The following is a 21,831-nucleotide window of genomic DNA, read 5'->3' as shown; positions in this document are numbered from 1 at the left end:
ATTGGCCTCGAAATTAGATATCAAATTCGTTTTCTAATCTCAAATACCTTTCATTTAAGCCCCTTATTGCTAAAGTCACCATATATGTCCGGTTTGGGGTATGGACCCCAAAAACTATCAATATCGAGCTCCACTGTCTTGAAGACCCAAATTGTCTTGGTGAGTAATTACGTCCTATTTGTGGGTTTTTATTGTGTTGGAACGTCCCCCATACAGTTGGTCCTGAATATTGATATATGATTCGTGGTCTACTCTACTGCACCAACTGTAGTGCAAAAACTTCATGGCAGCATTAAATTTAAACATCCTTCCTAATACACAAGGACATGGTTACATGTAAATGAATTAGACTATCCATGCATAAACAATATACTACATCCATCATTACAGCGAAGTGGATGAGGCCTAATTCAATCAGGTCAATAATGTTTGCTTACCGCCGCACAATACTGAAAGTGAAAGTGCATATTAAGTCATTGTAAAAGTGATGGAAGTGACCTTCAAACTTCTTGTCACATGATGTTTGATTGAGCATATTTTCAAATTGAGATTCCATTGTAGGATATTGTCCGGCTATAGACCATTGTTTAACGCTTTCTATTCATGGTATAGCATAGCAAATAACATTGAAAAGTCAGCAAAAGTTTGTTGTTGCTGGAAGCAATTGACTGGCTATCCGTATCGCGATTTCATTTTCGACCAAGAACAATCATTAGCGGACCATGTCAAATGGACCCCGTTATTTAAGACCAATACGACAATTTTTTTTTACCAAATTTCAAAAGTTTCGCACTAGTAAAAAAGTTCCATTGGGACTTTTTAAATTTTAACAAGTAAGGAATACCCTACATCTAAAAGTACAATGTGGGACCTATATCCAATTCTGAACCAATTTTGATGGACCTCGGCGAGCAAATATGTTCAAACTGTAAAAACTACGGTTGACAAATGACAAGATTATGACAAATTATGGCAAATTACAAAAAATCTGACGAACGTATGGGAGCTATATCTAAATCTGAATCGATTTTGACCAAACTCTATATATATTGTGGTAGTCGTCGAGGAAAACGTTGTGCAAAATGTTGGCAAGATTGGTCAATAAATGTGCTTGCAGTGGCTCTAGGAGTGATAATCGGGCGATATATACCTATGAAAGCTATATCTAAATCTGAACCGATTTCCATGAAATTCAGAATCGGGTACCACATGACCATTTTATTGCATTATTACTAAAAATCGGACGAACATATATATGTGAGCTATATCCGGATCTGAACCGATTTTCTCCAATTTCAATAGGCTTCGATTCAAGGCCGAAAAACATGCCTGTACCAAATTTGATGAAGATCGGATGAAAACTACGACCTGTACTTTGTACACTAATTAACATGGACAGACGGACATAGCTAAATCGAATCAGAAAGTGATTTTGAGTCGATCGGTATACTTGCCAATGGGTCTATCTCTCTACCTTTTGGGTGTTACAAACTAATTCACTAAGTTATAATACCCTGTACCACAGTAGTGGTGTAGGGTATAAAAAACAAAAATGTATGCTATGTCTCGTCATATCCTAGCCATAAATAAGGTCGTGGCAGCCAAATTACTAAAAAAAGTAAATTTTCAAGTAGTGCTATTTTTACTTTCAAAAACCAAGTTTTTTATTGCATATATATGTAAAGAATTCATATTCTTTATCACTTCCTCTATAAAACCTATAAGTAGTTTTTTTAGAGAAATTTATATACCTATTCGACGATATATAAAACATTCTCCAGCTCAGATTCTGTATACTCTACATACCACATAGACATCACTAAACTCGGTGTAAAAATCTGTATATGTGAAATGTACCCTTATATGGCAGCTTCTTAAAAAAATTGATCAATTTCTACCGCTCAGATCAACAGATAAAAAATATTTGGACTTAATTCCAATTTTCTCGCCGTTTGGTCCAGTATGTGACGGCAGTATGCAATATTTTTGTGAATGTGGAGGCCACCGTAGCGCAGAGGTTAGCATGTCCGCCTATGGCGCTGAACGCCTGGGTTCGAATCCAGGCGAGACCATCTGAAATCAGCGATGGTTTTCCCCTCCTAATGCTGGCAACATTTGTGAGGTACTATGCCATGTAAAACTTCTCTCCAAAGAGGTGTCGCACTGCGGCACGCCGTTCGGATTCGGCTATAAAAAATAGGCAACTTATCATTGAGCTTAAACTAGAATCGGACTGCACTCATTGATATGTGAGAAGTTCGCCCCTGTTGCTTAGTGGAATGTTCATGGGCAAAATTTGCAAATTTGCTACGTACAGCAAACGAAAGGCGGAGTACTGCGGATTTGACAAGGTTATCGATCCATTCGCTACTGCGGAATCGTGTGCGCCTACTGATTGTGCGTGAATACAGAAACTGTTACTGCGGGTTCATCGTTATTTTATTCGTCTTCGGAATATAGTGATGCCTTATCAGAATCAATTACTGTGCGTTCGGCGATTACCTTACTATATAGACTTTTGCCTATCACTATGGGTGCATGTGAGCTTACTGGTGTTGTTCTTTTATTTGCATCTTCCTGATTATACTTAATGGTTATTAAAATTATAATGTAATATTTTTACCCAGCTGCCACTAGCCAATAAAATAACACGAATGTATGGGAAGGGACTTCGAGATCCTCTTTGGACCGCGTACAGAGGCGATGGTGTTGGTTGGAGATAGTAGGGTATCCAACTCTATTGTTTGGTGGTTTGTCAACTAGACTTACTCGAAACTCGCAACGGTCTGTGATCGACTGGTCAGCTGACCGGGCCATGCTCTACCGAGAAAATTATTTTTTTGCACTGACAGTTCGTTTGTGGACTAGATTTCCGGCTAATTGCCTTCTCATCAGCTGTTACATCCAGAAATTGAAGACAAATATTGACAGTCACTACTCCCTTTTCACCCCTCCAAGCCTTAACTATCTTCTCCAACGCAATGCAGGGGGGCACGCCATCTATATACGCAATATGGGGGGCATCCCCTGCGCCTTTAAAAGAGACAAAAACATTAAAAGGCATGCACCTTTTATAGCTCCAAAGCCTTAAATCGGGAGATTGGTCTATATCGCTGCTGTATCTAAATATATAACGATCTAGGCCATATTGAATAAGAATGTTGAGGAGTTTAACACAGACTCCTGTGTCCAATTTCAGCGAAATCGAGTAATAAACGTGTTTTTATGATCCCAAGAACATAGTTGGGAGATCAGTAGATATGGCAGCTATATCTAAATGCAACCTGATCTTGACCATATTCGGCTAAATTTCAGCGAAATTGGTAATTAATTCACCTTTTATGGGCCTAATACCTTCAATCAGGAGATCGGTATATATCACAGATATATCCAAATCTAAACCGATCTTGGCTATTTGAACTGGGATATCAAGGAACCTATATCGCCGCTCACTGTCCAAAGTTTTGGCGAAATCGGACATTAAATGCGCACTAGATTATTAATTAAGAGATCCGTGTATACGGCAGTTACATCCAAATAAAGACCGATCTTGACCAAATTCGGTACGAATGTCAAAGTGCCTAACGTAACTCATTGTGCTTAATTTAAGCAAAATCGGTTAATAAATTCATCTTTATGGGTCTTAAACTTTAAGACGGGAGATCGGTATATATGACAGTTATATCCAAATCTGGACCGATTTGGGCCGTATTGAACAGGGATGTTGAAGGACCTAATACAATTCGCTACACCAAATTTCTGCGAAATTCGATAATAAATGCGCCTTTAATGGGTCCAAGACCTTAAATCGAGCGATCGGTCTATAAAAGTTCTAAAAAAAGTCCTGTCGCAAAAATCTTAGGCCCATTCAACAAAATCTTAGGCCCATTCAACAATATCTTAGGCCCATTAAAGCCACATTTAGTATAAACTAGCTGGACAGGGCCCGCTCCACTGCACTTTATTTCACTCTCTTATTTTATTTGAGCCCTATATTGGCAAGGTCAGTAAAAAAAGTCATGTTTGTGGGTGATGGTACGGCCTTTCAGATATTTCGCCCCAATGTGGTTATCATATTGTGGTTTGGATGTTAGATCTACTTCATTCTTTTGGTTTTGGTGGTGGATTGGAGTAGCGAAAACCTTTGCCCCGAAAGTGGATATCAGATTCATACTCTACTCCCACAAACCAAATTAGAGCTACATATTGCTATAGTCGGTACATATGTGTGGTTGTGGATTTTTGCCATAATCACCAAATATGTCCAGTTTGAGGGGTATGTAGGGTTGGACGGCAAATTGCAGTAACCACGCACTTAGCCCTGAAAAAATATCAGAATCGTGCTCTACTGTTAAATTCGTGGTTGAGGTGGAGTTTATGGGGTGACACTACCCCTAAATACCTATCATTTGAGCCCCATATTGCCATAGTAGGCGAACATGGTCAGTTTGAAGGGAGTTTAGGGGCGGACCATGAAACGATATCAGCATCGTGCTATAGCACGATTTTTTTTTTTGTAAAGTTGTAAAGAGTGTATTCTCCTACTAAAGAAAAAAAATGTCGAGATCTACATGATACCCATATTATCCCAACCGGTGAATATGTTCTCTTGAGGGGCTTTTGGGGGGTGGGGCGCCTCAGACACCATGTAATTAATTTTTATATCAGCTTTTTACTATACTATTAAATACCCTCCATTTGATATCCATATTGTCCCAATCAATTTAGATGTCTTGTTGGGATGTTTTGGATGTCATTCTGCCCCTCAGAAACCAAGAAATACATTTTTATATCATATTTATACTCTACGTTTGAATACCTTTTATTTGATTCCCATATTGCCCATAGAGGTAAAAGTGTCATGTTGGGTGGTGTTTTTGGGGGTGGGGACCCCCGACACTAAAGGTAAAATTTTTATGGCAAATATGTACTCTTAAAAACCTCTCATTTGATACCCATATTGCCCAAAGCGATAAAAGTGTCCTGTTGAGTGGTGTTATTGGGGGTGGGGTATCCCCCCGACACTTAGGGTGCCATTTTTATGCCAAGTTCGCATTCTACTCTTAAATACCCTTCATTGTCTACCCTTATTGACCCAATCGTAAACATGTCCGTTCGGGTGGGTTTTGGGATGAGGTTATTTGATCAATTTCGCGTTTTTGGGGTATAAGGTGGCATACAAAGTTTCGCTTAAATCGGTACACCCAACTCCGAGATATGGGGTTTTTGAAAATGGGGGTAAGGGAGAGGGTCCGGGACTGCCAAAAGGAGCCCGAAAAGCCTGGGGCCTTGAAAGTTGCACACGATCCCGCTAGCATCTCAGCTCTAACCATTTCAAATTTCATAGAGATATCTCAACTTGTTATCAAACGACATATATTTTACTACTTTTTTTCGATTTTCTCTCACTGTGCGTTGTATCGAATCGAGTCAATGTTAACGATATCATTGGGCCATTGACACAAAAAATCTCATATCGTTGTTTAGTTTTATTTCTTATTCAGTTTAATGCTTGTTATACTTTGGAAAGCATACAAAATAAATCAACCTAACTGTTCTCCCCTGCAAATTTTATTTATTTTGACCTTAACGATGTAACAGGAAAATCCTCAAAACATTTTTCTTTTTCTTGAACTTTTTTTTTTGCAGCTTAGCTCAAAAGCAACTTCCACTTAAGTAGACAAACTTTGACGATGCGCCAAACAACACTTACGCTAAGAAATAACAACAACTACGAGTACTTGGAAATGGAAACTTCCACATAATCCACTGGAAAACTTTTACTTTAGCCTAAACCAAAGAACAACAATAGCAAATAAAATACACAAAAAAATGCATCAAGTGCTTAGTTATGAAACTGCAGTGCGCGCCAACACTTCCTCCGAGTATCGGGAGTACGTCACGAAAAGAACCTGTATTAGCTTGGTACTGACAATAGCGTTCTTTACGCTGATATCCGGTAAGAGGAAACTGGGAGGCATATTTTGAGATCCCACCTGGTCAATGTAGTATTTTTGAATTTTTACTCGCAGGTTATCTACTAGGTAACTTTGTATCGGAACGCAAAAACCACATTCGCATGATGCTAACCAAGAAGGCGCCGAACACCGCCTCAGAGGCCAGCTCACCGAATACCATCGACATCTCAAGTACTGATTACATGAATTTACAGGAATTGCATGCCTACCAAAAGATAAAATCGAAACTGCTGGCCTCCGCTCAAAATCTAAGTAAATTGCAGCAGGGTGAGGAAACCTATCGCTCAAAACCCATAAACACAGATATTTTCAACCGATACATATCATGTACCCAAGATGTTCCATACAATACCACCAACGAACTGAGCCAATTCATTGAACAGCTTATCGATAATACATCGGCACGCCAGAAGGAGTGTATGCGCCGAATACAGGCGATTATCGATCATAATTTGACCACTTTCTAATAGGTGTTATTAGAGAAGTCTTCGAGAAAAACCTAAACAACAAAGATAGTTATTTTAAAAAGGGCCAAATCCGTTTTTACCTGCTTAGAATTATTTTCATAAACTAGATGCTGGTTTTATGTTGAAACATAGAGAAGACAAAGCCAACATACAACTCACAGAAGATTACTTAGTATTATAAAAAGGAAATATACACTCAAAGAAAACACTTTTATCAGTATAACAGTATTGCCAGCTGTATAATGGAACAAACGAAGAGTCGTAAGGAAAATAAATATACAGACTTAAATTCCTTATTTTATTTTTTTTTTTTTTTTTTTTTAAATTAATTTTAATTTTCAATATACATCAAAGTTGCATCATTTAAAACTACATTGAAATATTCAAACAAACAAACAAATATTCAATATTCAATATTCAAACTAAATCATTATTCCAATAAATTGAATAAAGTGGAATCGTAAAGTTATATTTAATTTAAAACACATTACTAGTTAATCTACATTTCTTTTATAGATAGATATATTCTTTTATATAAGCGTGCTACTCGTAAAAATTGCATTGAAAAAGTGTTCAACATTGTATTCTGTTGGGCTAGAGTTTGGAACCCATTTTTGTTAACTTATTCTGAATATTTTATTATTCATGGTGTTAAACAATATGTGTATTATGCAAAACATTGGGGCAGAATGTTGACACCCACTAAATTAGCTTAGTTTGAATATTGATTGTTTTTTGAAGCTAAATTAGGAGAACTCGGATTTACTCCAAAACTTTTAGAGCGAATCATTCAACACATTCGTGACTTTCTTCATCAACAGTTTCAATATCTTTAACATTGTTTAATATACTTCGCTTGTCGCTGGCTGCGACAATCTACCTTCTTGACTAAATCCATTAATGTTGTTTACGACATCTGGAGACATGTGTGCTGGAAGCAATTGTTGGTGTATGGAATGAAAGTCCACAACGCATGTATTGAAAGGGGACTATGAGAGTGACAAAGAGTCGAACTTTATTTCGCAGCAGCTTTTTCGTGATAACTTCAATATAAATACTGTCTACCAATGTGAGGCCTTTGAAGCCTCCACATCCCAAGTACCTTAACAGCCTCCCTCTCTATACAAAGGGGCAAAATGCGTCGTACAGTGGCTTTCCTTTTCCATGGCAAGAAAAGTCTCCGATCATTAAGATTAACTTGATTAACCTAAGAATTAGAGCTAAACAAATTTCTCTAATATTTTTAGTAGTCGTTGGTATATGTAATTTCAGCATTGATATCCTAAAAATACTATTTCGAATAGGTCTGATTATAGGTAGTTTTGTCATAATCTGGAGAAGGCAAGGTAATTCCTTGGGGACAGTTGGGAGTTTAGAAATGATAGTCCATCTACTTACACACCTCATATTTTTCTAGGTATTCATCCTAATTCTTCCCCTATTTTTATACACTCCACCATATGATGGTCGAATGAGTAATTTCGTTATTCCGTTTCTTACTCATCGGAGTATTGATTAAGATACAACAAAGTATATATATATATTCTTGACTGTCTTCACATATTAATTCTATGTAGCTATGTTCGTCCGTATGAATGAATGTCGAAAGCCCGTTAACTATCGAAGGAGTTAAGCTAGCTGCTTGAAATTTTGCACGTTTGGAACTGTAAATGAGCTGAATCTTCAGCTTATGGAGGGGGAAATGAAGAATTGTTTTGTTTGACTTTAAACGACTATACCAAGTATGGTCCAAATCGGTTCATATCCTTATATTGCAAATTTTCCCATGAACATTCCACTTAGGACCAGAGTTGATACTTCTTTCATATCAATAAGTGCTGTCCGATACAACTTACAGCTCAATGCGATCGGCTTGCCGCAGAGTGACACCACTTAATATAAAGCAAACTTCAGGTTTGAACTCTTGAGCCTCTATAACGCACCAATACCTCCAGATCTGACCGAAATTTTTCACATAAAATCATTGATGTCAAGGCATTGATATCAAGGGGTCCGAATTTCAATAAAATCGGATAAACAATAGGGCTTTTGTAGGATTAAGATCCAAAATCACCATATCGCTCTATTTGGCAGCTATATCTAAATATTGTACGATCTGGACCACAACTCACTGTTCCAAATTAAGTGAAATCGGGTTATAATTGCACACTTTGTGGCCTTAAGACCATGTTGTTGCTTTAAGACGCTATACCAGATGACGTTCTATATTGCAGCTATACCTAAATATAGTGCAATGGGACCATATTTGGCAAGAAAAACTAACCGTTTGAAATTTCAGCAAAATTGGATAATTAATGCACTTTTTTTGGGCTCAAGACTCTAAATCGGTTTATACGGCAGCTACAGCGGTCAAAAAAAGTATTCATCATTAGCAAAATTGATAATAAATTCACTTATTTTGGGTAATTGAAGAAAATTTAAAGTAAACAAATAATGCAGTTTTATGCAATAGTTTATTTTTCGTAATATGTTTTAAAATAAATTCAAAAAATAAATTTAATTAGCGCAAAAAATGCAATTTTATATAATAACACCAAAAACAGAACAAAAAAAGTATTCATCATTGATGTGCTATCATCAAAGTCAAATTCAAATATTATTTGGGAATCCCCCTTTTCTGTTTTATTTAGTAAAGGAGGCTTTGCCCTTGACAGCAAATATTTAATTTCATTGAAAATATAGTTTTTGTCAAAATGGGTCGTAAGCAAAACGAGGTTTCTGATGAGGTAAAAGTTTTGATAATAAAACACCACAGGAATGGTTTAACTCAAAAAACTATCAGTGAAATATTAAATAGACCACGATCTACTATACAATCCATCATCAGAAAGTGGACAGAAACGAAAACTGTTGACAATAAACCAAGATCTGGTCGACCAAAAGCACTTTCAGTTGGAGATGTGCGTTGGCTAGTGCGGCAAGTTCAGAAAACTCCGAAGACAAATGCGACCATTCTTCGTAAAAACACTATGGAATATTTAGGGAAGGAAGTTACTACACAAACAATTCGAAATACACTCAAAAGGCATAGTTACAGAGGAAGAACTGCACGTAAGAAGCCCTTTATAAATAAAATAAACCGAGTGAAAAGGCTAAACTTCGCAAAAATGTATGTAAAACAGCCCGAATCATTTTGGAAAACAGTCATTTTTGCAGACGAGAGCAAGTTTAATCTTTTTGGGTGCGATGGAAAGGTCATAGTGTACAGAAAACCAAATACAGAGCTTGAAGAACGAAACACAGTTGCTACTGTAAAACATGGTGGAGGTGGTTTAATGGTTTGGGGGTGTATGGCGGCTTCAGGAGCGGGAAATCTTGAAATTATTAATGGAGTAATGGATCATAAGTATTACATTGACATTTTAAAGAGGAATTTAAAAGATAGTGCTGTAAAACTTGGGCTTGGTAATAACTTTCAATATTACCAAGATAATGACCCCAAACATTCTGCTTTAAATACCAAGATGTGGATGCTGTATAACTGCCCCAAAGTCATTAAAACTCCTCCTCAAAGTCCCGACTTGAACCCAATTGAACATCTTTGGGAACATCTCGAACGCAAATTGAGAACGCGCAATTTTTCGAGCAAGAGTCAAATGCAACAGGTGATAATGGAGGAATGGACTAATATAGACCAAAATATAACCGCTAAATTAGTCCAATCGATGTCAAACCGTTTAAAAGAAGTTATAAGACGCGGTGGTCGAATAACAAAGTATTAATTTTTTTAAATTATGTTATTTATTTTTTTGTTTTTTTGCAATGATGAATACTTTTTTTGTTTAATTTTTTGTGTTCAGCTGTAAAATGGCCCTTTTTGTTCCAATAAATACTATTTTTTTCTTTAAAAACAATGAAATTGTGTACATATATATCACACAAGCACTACTGCATCATTAGTTTAATATGTTTTTATTCCAATTGTCTTTTGTAGACTTTTTAAAAAAAACATTGAATGATGAATACTTTTTTTGACCGCTGTATATCCAAATTTCGTCCCACTTAACCTTATTAAGAACATAGTCTGTGTACGGATGCTAGGAATATGTACCAAATTTCAGCTCGATACCAAAATTGTTTAAGCCTGTAGCATGATAACACTAGACGCAGGCAGACACAAAAAAAAAATTGCTGTAAAATACATTACATTTGCATTGACAATTACGCCTAGTTTTTCGTATACACCCAGCAAGGCTTTGTGTTTGCTTTGCGTTACATTGGTATGCAAAATAGCATAAGTCTAAAATAATTTTTGTAGTGGCCTGACGACTGATTGGAAAATTACGAACAAAAAAAGGAACAATATTAGTTTAAATTAATTTGCGGCGAAGGCAAAACAAATGGCAAATCCTAAAGGTTAATCTATTGAAGAAAAGTGTGATATTATATCAAAAGTTGATGAGGGCGGAATATCGGGTGGAATACTCTCAAAAATTAAAAAAAAGACAGAAACGCCTTCCGCAGTTTACTGTGTCCAGTAAGTTTCAGAACTTTAGGATGACTGAGTATTCAGATGCTTTACTGTGGGTTGGAATTGAAAAAACAAATAAAAACTCACAGGATCCTGAATTTAACTTCCTTTGGGTTATATTCGGGATTGGATCACATATACTGCACTTCGGATTTTTATATAGAAGACCAAACTCAGAAAGGGAGGCTTCCATGAACGGCTTTGACGCCCTTTCTGATTCCATTACAAATATTTTGGAGGATTTTCCGGGCTGTGAAATCGTTGTCGCTGGGGATTTCAATGTCATACGACTCCTGAGGGCCAATACGATGAACTCGTATTCGCTGCGCACAATGGTTTGGCGCAACTAGTGAACTAACCGACACATATCGCATGTGTCCAAGGGCACCAATATAATACTCTTCACCTTTTTTTAACTTCACAACCTGAAAAGTATGAAGTTAATACTCTTGCACCTCTTGGTAACCCCGATCACTGCATTGTTTCAGCATCTTTTTCGTATTCGGCTCTTCGTACTGCTTCCTCCCCAGACATGCAGAGATGCTGTCAGATCGAAAGAGGTTGCATTCTGGAACTGGCGCTCGGATAAAAATGCCAATACTGAACTGCTGCGGCAAGATCTTCGTGTGCTAATGTGCTTAGGCGCGAAAAATTTCTTTACGAACAGCATTTGCGCACTAAGGTTCTTGATTCTACACGAGGAAGTAAGAGCTTTTGGTCGTTCGTGAAAAGAGTAAAGGGTAGTTCTTCATCTATTCCCCATCTTGTTAAGGACGACAAACGTTCACTGACCCGGTTGATAAGGCTAACCTGTTGGCTGATATATTTGCAGGGAACTCTTCCCTGCCGGATAGCAATCAACCACTCCCCTCAATCGAAAATGTATCTGGCATCATGCCCCAAATAATTTTTCCAACTCGTGGAGTTAAAAGGGTTCTTGAAAATCTAGACGTAAATAAATCCCCGGGCCCGGATGGCATATCAACACTTGTCTTACGCAAGTGTTCTTCGACGCTGTTCTTACGCAACCTTTTCAATCTTGCCTACCGTGCGGGAGTCTTTCCGGCGCGTTGGAAGGTTGCGAACGTTTAGCCAATACCCAAGAAGGGTGAGGCAAACAACCCTCCAACAACTCCAAGGTCATGAAGATCAGTCTAATGGCCTACTTAGCGACCAACAGTATGGGTTCCACAGAAATCGCTCTGCGGGTGACCTCATGGCACTTCTGTTGGAGTCGCTCAATCCACCAGTTTGGTGAGAGTAAGGTTGTGGCTCTGGATATCTCCAAGGCATTTGATAGGGTCTGGCACGGTGCAATATTATCAAAGCTTGTCGCATTTGGTGTCGGTAATGGTTTCGTTCGATTTATTTCGAGCTTTCTCAGAGATCGCATTATTCGAGTCGTTATAGATGGGTTCTCATCCAATGAACACAAATTGACCGCAGGTGTACCCCAGGGCTCTGTTCTTTCTTCTTCTCTTTTTCTAATTTTCATCAACGATCTGTTGGGTCAGACATCGAATCCGATCTACTCATTTGCGAATGACAGTAATCTCTGTCATTCGTACTCATTCGACCATAAGCCAAGTCTTCGAGAGATTGAGGACAAGAGGCGGGTTATGGACGAAACACTCTGCCAGGATTTGCTGGCCATTTCTGATTTTAATGCACGGAAGACTCGGTGCTGCTTGTTGTCACACAAACGATTCGTTGACCCATTACAATCATCTTTGTCTATAAACGGAGTAGATGTTGACCAATCAGAAGCTCTTGATGTTCTGGGCATGAAAATTTTAAGTGATGTCCGTTGGGCTAAACATGTATTCGAAGTGTCGAAAGAAGCATTCAAGTGTTTAGGCTTCCTTAAACGGTGTAAGAATTACTTTACTCCGTCTGATCTTCTTAACATCTACACCACTCTCATAAGGCCGAAAATGGAGTACAACTCACATGTATGGGCTGGAGCTTCAAAATCATTCCTGGAGCTACTGGACCGTGTACAGAGGAGAGCGATGGCGTTGATTGGGGACAGTGGGGTATCCAACTCTATTGCCAACCTCCATCATCGTCGCAAGGTGGGTTGTTTGGCGCTGTACTATCGGTACTTTCATGGTGTGTGTTCGTCTTCTTATTCCTGATGTAAGGATGTATGTCAGGGATACTAGACATTCCAGGAACTCACACCCCTTTGCAGTTGATTGGCCAGCGGAACGCACAATGCATTATAGAGAGAATTCTTATTTCGTTATTTCGCCCGGACCGTTCGTATGTGGAATCAACTTCCGGCTAATGGTTTTCCCACCCACTTTGACAACCAAAGATTTAAGAGAAATGTCAATAAGCACTTCGACTGTATATACTTTATGGGGTCGCAGACCAATATTTCGAAGTGTTACAAACGGAATGACAAGATTAGTATACCCCCATCTTATCAAACTTTAGCACTTTTTTACCAATGTGAACTAAATAAATGAAAAGTAAAAACTTCATGTTCAGCAGCAATACAAAAGTCTACACAATTTCCTGTTTTGAAATTATAACCAAGACTGTTTGTTCATTCCATTATGCATCGTTCTTTGAGTGTATTTCCTTAAATTAAAAACTAAACCATCCCCCATTTAGATGTATTGATGTTTTATTTGTCAATACCACACAAATACTGTGAGTTAGTGAATTAATTAAGTTTTGTGTGCAATAGAAAGTATTCATGCAGAAAATTTGATGAAATAACGTATTTCCATTGTAATTATTTATATGAAATCTTATTTACTTACTTTAAGATATTATATTTGCAAATTCAATACTTTCACATGAACGCACATAATCAAAGAGTCATCGATATTGGATATCAAATAAAAGAATATGAGCTACACCACATGCCCATCATGTGGCAAATGCATGAGTGCAGTATTGTACAAGATGTAAAGAAATAGCCATTAGGGTGATTTATTTTAGAGTGATGGAGCTTTTATTTATATAAAATGCAAATTTGTCCATTAACTTTCCATTAAGGTGTTCCTTAATGGAAAGTTGTCAAACTTTTCATATATCAATGAATGCTGTCCGATTCAAATTCAAGCCTAATGGTAAGGGGCCTCCTTTTTATAGCCGAGTCCGAACGGCATGCCTTAGTGCGACACCTCTTTGGGGAGAAGTTTCTTCTTTATAATGTATTATATTTATTTATATAATACTATTGCTGAGCTGATATGAGACTACGTCCACTTCAATAGGCAATTAAAGACAAGAGCATTTGACTTTTAGCTTAAATAATTTTTTGTAACATGGTGTCATTAACGTGCCACATAATAGACAACTTTGCATTAAAAAAATACCATTAAAGTGAGTTGTTTTTGTCAAAAAGAAATAACATATTGTGAGTAAACCTATCAAACGCTTTTTCTATATCTGGATTTTCTTTCTTCCCTCAAAAATTTAAAATTCTATCACTCTTAAAAAACATCTTACATCATCCTACACCATTACATGTCATAAATTGTCCTTCATGTAGTTAATTTTTCCCGAGAAACTTAATGTGAAAATGATTCCCCTCCTAAATGGATGCATTGCATCGGAATAAACATAATGTTGAGAAACCATTTGATGAGAACATAAACAAAAGATATAAATAAAATAATGAATACAAAAGCTTTACTCAGATGTGAGAAATAATATAAAAGAACAAACACTTCAATTGAGAAATTATAGATATTTTCGTTAGAACTCAATGTAAAATCCATCCATGGGATAGTACAGAACAACAGACATAACGACATACATAAATGCGAGTACTTACATATTAATATTGTGTATCCACATTGAACAGATAGACTAATGTTTGTACTTCATCCATATATACACAGACAAACATCCTTCTATAATATACATATACATATAAAAAGATATACACCCACATACTTACATACATTTATGTATATGTAATTATTAATATTGAAAATTTAAATATATATACGTATGTATATTTTTTAGATGCCACTTTTATTTCATGAACTAAACAAAGAAAAATTATAAACAAAGAGTATTGAATTGACAACAATACTAAAAGAAACCACATGATTTTATTGAGATATTTATTTTGTAACACATTTTTAGATTTTTTTATTATTATACTCTGTGAAACAAAAAAAAATCTAATAATAATAATAACAACAATAAAGCATCAGATATCTGTTTAATAAAGTGTTTATATAGATGTGATATGAAACTGGCTTTTTATTCATTTGGGGAAATTTTAATAGAAGTTGCAAAGGGATTTTTAATAATAAACAAGTAAAAGTGTGCTAAGTTCGGCCGGGTCGAATCTTATATACCCTCCACCATGGATCGCATTTGTCGAATTCATTGCGCGGTATCTCTTTTTAGGCAAACAAAGAATAATGGAAAAGAATCGTTATGCTATTGTCCAATTCGGACATTAAGTAGATTGAATGTTGAAGACCATAGTAGAAGTCATTGGGTTATATTTCAGTCCATTCGGATAAAAATTGCATATTCGGGAATTGCAAGATGCATATTTGGGAGATCGGCTGTATCAGGTTATAGATCGTTTACAACCATATTGGACACAAATGTTTTTTAAGGTCATGGGAGAAGCCGTTGTACAAAATTTCGGCAAAATCAGATAAGAATTGCGACCTCTACAGGCTTAAGAAGTCAAAATCCCAGATCAGTTCACATGACAGCTATATCAGGTTATGTATCGATTTGAACCATATTTAGTTGGAAGTCATAACAAGTTGTTGGAAGTCATAACGAAAAACTTCACGCAAAATTTCAGCCAAATCAGATAAGAATTGCGACCTTCAGTGGTTCAAGAAGTCAAGATCCAAGATCGGTTTATATGGCAGCTATAGCAGGTTATACACCGATTTAAACCATATTTGGCACAGTTGTTGGAAGTCATAATAAACAACTTCATGCAAAATTTCAGCCAAATCGGATAAGAATTGCGCCGTTTATTGGCTCAAGAAGTCAAGATCCAAGATCAGTATATAAGGCAGCTATATCAGGTTATGGACCGATTTCAGCCATACAAAGCACAGTTGTTGGAAATCATAACAAAATATTTTATGCTAAATAACAGCCAAATCGGAGAAGAATTGCGCACTCTATTGGCTCAAGAAGTCAAGATTCAACATTGGTTTATATGGCAGATATATCAGATTATGGACCGATTTCAACCAAACTTAGAACAGTTGTTTGAAATCATAACAAAACAACACGTGCAAAATCTGAGCTAAATCGAATAAGAATTGCGCCTTCTAGTAGTTCAAGAAGTGAAGACCCAAGATCGGTTTACATGGCAGCTATAGCAAAACATGAACCGATTTAGCCCATTTACAATCCTAACCGACCTACACTAATAGGAAGTATATGTGCAAAATTTCAATCGGCTAGCTTCACTTCTTCGAATGTTCTTCGACAGACGAACGAAAATGGCTAGATCGACTTAAAATGTCATGACGATCAAGAATATATGTACTTTATGGAGTGTTAGGCGCATATTTCGAGGTGTTACAAAAGGAATGACGAAATGAGTATACCCCCTATCCTATGGTGGAGGGTATAAATATATTGTATCGTCATAAATGGTAATAAATTAATATTTAATTCAAATTTGTTTTAAAATACTTATAAATATTACTTTGCTTTAGTTAACTATTACAGAACATTTGTTCCTTTTAGCCAAACGTAGAATAAATTTCCAAGCACTTCTGCGCTGTTTCTTCAATCTCTGACACCAAGGGGAAAAGTGCACTTTACAGGGCCATTAGGGGGGTCCAGAACCCTTTCCCCCCAAAAAATTACTTTAAATTCGTGTCCCTGGTGTCAACCCACATCTACATAACAAATTTCAGCGAAATCGGAGGTGCGCCTTTTAAAGTGCATTTTTTGCCACACCCAGCCTCAAGATGTCTTTCTCCACTTGGTTTCTCCATCGGAGTGTGTATCTATTATGGTCGCCTTCAAAAGACTTCTAAGCTGGGGCTTCTTTATTCGTTCTAGCAACATATCTAGCCAACTCAGCTATTGTTCTTTGATCCGTTTAACGTCGTCATACAACTCATCAGACGACGACACATAGTGAGATAGAAACGAAAAAAGCTAGTTGAAAATACGGCACTTGAGAACGGTACTGCCTCATCTGCTCTTTGAAATTTCAAATGGCTGAAGCTGAGGTGTTATCGAGATTATGTGCAAAATTTGAAGTTGGTCACCTCGGCATTTCGAAAACTTGTTCAGGCTTCCAAATTTTTATTTGTGGTCCTGATTTTCAAACACAAAACAGTCGGCTTGGGGTATACAATCTCTCTACTGGTTTCGGTGTTCGTAATTTGCAATTTATGATGGCATCTGTGGATCGATTTTCATTTTGATGCATGATTTGGATTGATTCCAATATTTCTATCCCCCTGTGAGACGCCTATATTCTCCATCAACGCAGTCTGGTAAATATATTTTACGAAGAATCTTTCACTTAAACACTTCAAGTACTGCCTCATCTACTTTCACAAGTACCCATGCTACGGAGCCAAATAGTATCAGTGTCTTGCATACTGTTTGTTAGCATATGTTCTCTTGTAAGTAGTGTACCATGCCTATTCAAACCTCCATCACGTATAATCTTCCCCAGCAGGATATTAAAAAGAAAAAGATCACATGATAGGGTGGCTCCCTGTCTGAAACCTCGTTTATTATGGAACGGTTCGAAGATGTTCTTTCCTGTTTTAAATGAATATCGCGTATCAGCAAGCGTATTCTGTAAAGTCGTATCAGATTTGCAGGAATAACTGAACGTTTTGTGTAATCAAGGCGGCTTTGGAGTCAACGAAAGGGTGATGGGTGTTGATTTGTCTTTTCCAGGATTTGGCGCATTGTAAATATCTGGTCTATGACGGATTTACCAGGTCTAAATCGGCATTGATAAACTTAATGGAAGGATCATGACAATATGGTACTCAAATGAAAGGTTTTTTGGAGTAGAATACGAATATTTTGTCAATAAATCGATCCAAATACCTATGGCGTCGCCCTAAATAAAAAATGGACCGATCGGTACAACGTAAAACTCCAATAAAAGGTATTCGGGAGGAGAGTATGAATATTATATGAAAAATTGGATCGAAGTATCTAGGGAGCCGTCCCAAGCCCAAAACCGCCCCAAATGTACCGCTCAAAATGAAAGTGGACCGATCGGGACAATATTGGACTCCAATGAAAGCTATTCGAGATAAGGTTACGAATGAGAAGACCGACTTTTATTACCAGGAACAGGCAATGGTATACATTGTATCGAAGAATATCAGCGGAAGAATATGTGACTGGGAAGTCCTAGGTGCCAACTAATCTAATCTATTCATCGTTCCATTAGCTTCGTTTGTGGTGATAATACTGCAGAAGTGTGCTCCCCGTTACACAGAATGAAGATTGACTGGGATAACTTATAAACACACGGCCTTGAGAAGGAAGTAGAAATTGTGGAGGACATTGATTTGATCATAGACGGCCTGAACGACTCGCTAAAGTCAGATGGTCTTACAAATAAACCAAGTGGCAACACCAACAACAGACATGGTGACTGGCAGATTTGATTGGTAATACGGCAAAAGCCACAATTTCGCACAGAATTGCAACACCAATATGCCTGAAGATACTTGTACAAGAACGAACTGAAAGAGGACCAGAACAAATCCTGGATGGAAGTATTCAGCTTTTGAAAGATACATCCGTAACCCTTGGGTAACTTCAGAACTAGAAGGGTGCTTTTAGAACTAGTCGGAGATGATGTGGACAATATATAATGAGGAAACACTAGAACAACCCATCGATACATGTTTCTTGAAAAACTCTATGATGGAAATCGTGGCGCCAAAGAAGGTTGTCACTGCTATACATTGTTGTTGTTGATGTAGCTACACATGTGGTATTGATTTCTGACTAGCCTCTTGGAAGGTTGGATCGTTCCGGCCATAAGCCCGTTCGCAGTAAGAACGATATGCATTCAAGAATCAAAAGTTTCGACTCTCTTTACTCGCCAGGCTCTGATAATTTATCACCAATTGCATTCCAAGCTGTGTCGGATAGACTGGCACTTTTGCTTAGAGGGATATACCCTGATTGTATCGGTGGGATGTAAAGACACAAAAGCAAAAGATTTTCGTACCATTAGCCTGAAATCCTTTATGCTAAAGATGGGTTGATAAATATATATCGTAGTGGAACTATTCCCTATATTAGTAATAGCACAACTATTGCAATAGCAGTCGACTGAAACAGCTCTTCTTGGCCAAGTCGCCTACATAGAAAGCTCTCTCGCTGTAAAGTGTCTCATGACATTACGGGTGCCTTCAATGATGTAGGGAGATATCTCAGGAAATTGTAGGGTTGCAAAACAAGGAGCTACCTTAAACATTCCAGGAGAACCGGAATCTGTAGATATGCCTCTAGCGACGGGTAAGCTAAATCGTCGAGATAAGACTTGAAAGTCATTGGATGACAGATGGTCACGAATTGGGGACTGAGAACACTCCACGATTATGCGACCCAAACTAACTTCAAGAGGTCTACCGTTTTGCTGTCTTATTCATCGTATACGCCATTACAGATTACTGCCTAATTGAAAACATTCTGATAGACTAAAGGTTGCAGTAACGATTTCTGCAGCAGCTGTGAGAATGTTGAGTAGACACAGAACTAAATTTTTTATTTCTTTGAAGACTAGTCCAAATTAGCGGATGTGCATATTTGCAAGTAGTTGAGAAGTTTGCCCCCCTGTTCCTTAAGAGAAAGTTTGTGGGCAAATTTGCATTACATTGGCAAGTTAGATATGAGGCTGTTAAAGCGATATGGCTGGTTCAATGATAGGAACTAGGAGGCATCTTCCTTCTCCTATTTCTGTGTTATCACAATGGACTAAAATATCTGAGTATGGTTGTAGACTGCAACTACAATTTAATCTGTAACTAATTATGGCTCGATTTGGTCCATTTAAAATGCTATTCGATTTATATTAATCTTTGCTTTCGCACGAGCATCGCCTAATCCAGATCAATATTTCGATTTGTTGCAAATGAAATGACTTAGTTATAAAACCTCTCATCCTATTTACGTAGTCTTTCGCAGAATTTTCATTCAATTTAAAAAGCGACAAACGAGCATTATCAAATGCTAGTTAAATGAAATTATTCTTCAACATTGTACATTTTAAATGTGAATTTTTTGCTATGACAACCATTTTGTCTCATGTTGTTTGTTTTTTTAAAACGCTTCATTTGTAAATTGGTTTTCTATCACCTTTAACATTAAATAACATGCTGTTATAATGATTTTACGCAGAACAATCTTTGTTTTCCTTGAAAATCCATGCCAACCAGTAATGTGGGCGTTCGAAATAAGTAAAAACCATTCGGGTCTTTGCTTCATTTGCGTACTTTAATTAGTCACAGTATTTAAAATACTGTCATGTTGCAGGTAAAATTGCCTTTATGCTTGAGGGTTGGCTTTTGTTGCAGAATATACAAAACATATGAGGCAATAGACCTGGTTGCCCGTGGGAGTGAAATATGAGCCTGACGCCAAACAATTAATTGAATTCAACACCTCCACAGGTAACATCATGCCCCATGGACAAAAATTCGGGCCTCACTGAAATGACAAATTAAATGCTAAATTAATGATTTTTATGGATTACATGTAACAAGAGAAGACGACACAGCAAAAGATGTAAATGTGGATTCATTGGCCCAAAACAACAACAATACTTGCACACTAATATGGCAGTTCTCAATTTGTTATCGTTATGTTCATACGTAATTCAAACGCATGCATTACACTGTGTGACATAACATCCGACAGACGGTTAAACACTTGTCTGCAATGGTTATTTTAAAGGTGGGTCTCCCAGATGCAAACATTCAATCAGTATCATAAATTGTATTGGGTTGCCCAAAAAGTAATTGCGGATTTTTTTAAAAGAAAGTAAATGCATTTTTAATAAAACTTAGAATGAACTTTAATCAAATATACTTTTTTTACACTTTTTTTCTAAAGCAAGCTAAATGTAACAGCTGATAACTGTGAAAAAATTTGTCAACGCCGACTATATGAAAAATCCGCAATTACTTTTTGGGCAACCCAATATATGAAATGTTTGCTCATTACGCCTTTGCCTTTAAAGGTATCTCTCAAAGTGGCAAGTTAATGAAGTGTAACGAAAGAACTCGCAGCGCCTTGAAGGTTAATCTAGAATTTAAATCGATTGTAACAGAAAAAGTACCACTTTTAACCTAAATTTTTAATGAGTTATTGTGTTTGAGGTAAGTTTATGGTTTTGAATTAATTTTTCAGTGTCTTATAGTAAAACTAGCTGGACAGGGCCCGCTGGGCCTTCTCTCACTCTCTTATTTTATCTGATCCCTATACGGTCACGTCAGGAAATAAGTCCTGTTTGGGGGTGCTGGTACGGCCTTTCAGATATTTCGCCCCTATGTGGTTGTTATATTGGTGCTCTTCTCCCAAATACCTTTCATTGGAGCCTTAAATTGCTATGGTCGGTAAATATTTCCGGTATGGGGGTGAGGCGGATCCCCATATATCAGATTCGTGCTCTGGTCGCAAATCTCCGAGATCTGGCGTTTTTGAAAATTGGGTAAGGGGAGGGTACGCCCATTAAAATTTTGATGTTAGATCTACATCATTCTCTTGGCCATGAAACATATACAGATTTGAGCCCAATTTTGCCATAATATACAAATAAGTCCAGTTTGAGGGGAATCAGGGTGGGTCGGCCAACCACGTACTTAACCCTGAAAAAATATCAGCATCGTGCTCTACACTCAAATTTCTTTAATTTGAGCTCCAATTGCCATTGGTT

At 37.3% G+C, this 21,831-nt stretch overlaps 1 protein-coding gene across 1 annotated transcript in view; it reads left to right on the top strand.

Annotated features, from left to right (window-relative positions):
- Positions 1 to 6,744, top strand: part of LOC106084046 (uncharacterized) — a 49,616-nt gene extending 42,872 nt beyond the window's left edge. Inside the window, exons 2-3 of the mRNA XM_013247475.2 lie at positions 5,650 to 5,959; positions 6,033 to 6,744. Of these exons, the coding sequence (XP_013102929.1) occupies positions 5,833 to 5,959; positions 6,033 to 6,445 (540 nt within the window). The 5' untranslated portion in view covers positions 5,650 to 5,832 and the 3' untranslated portion in view covers positions 6,446 to 6,744. The remainder of the gene's footprint in view (positions 1 to 5,649; positions 5,960 to 6,032) is intronic.
- The last annotated feature ends 15,087 nt before the right edge of the window (positions 6,745 to 21,831 follow it).

Source organism: Stomoxys calcitrans, chromosome 2 (genome assembly GCF_963082655.1).
Source record: "Stomoxys calcitrans chromosome 2, idStoCalc2.1, whole genome shotgun sequence".
Classification (NCBI taxonomy): Eukaryota; Metazoa; Arthropoda; class Insecta; order Diptera; family Muscidae; genus Stomoxys; species Stomoxys calcitrans.
The sequence above is the reverse complement of the archived record's forward strand: the minus strand, read 5'-3'. Positions and strand labels throughout refer to the sequence as shown.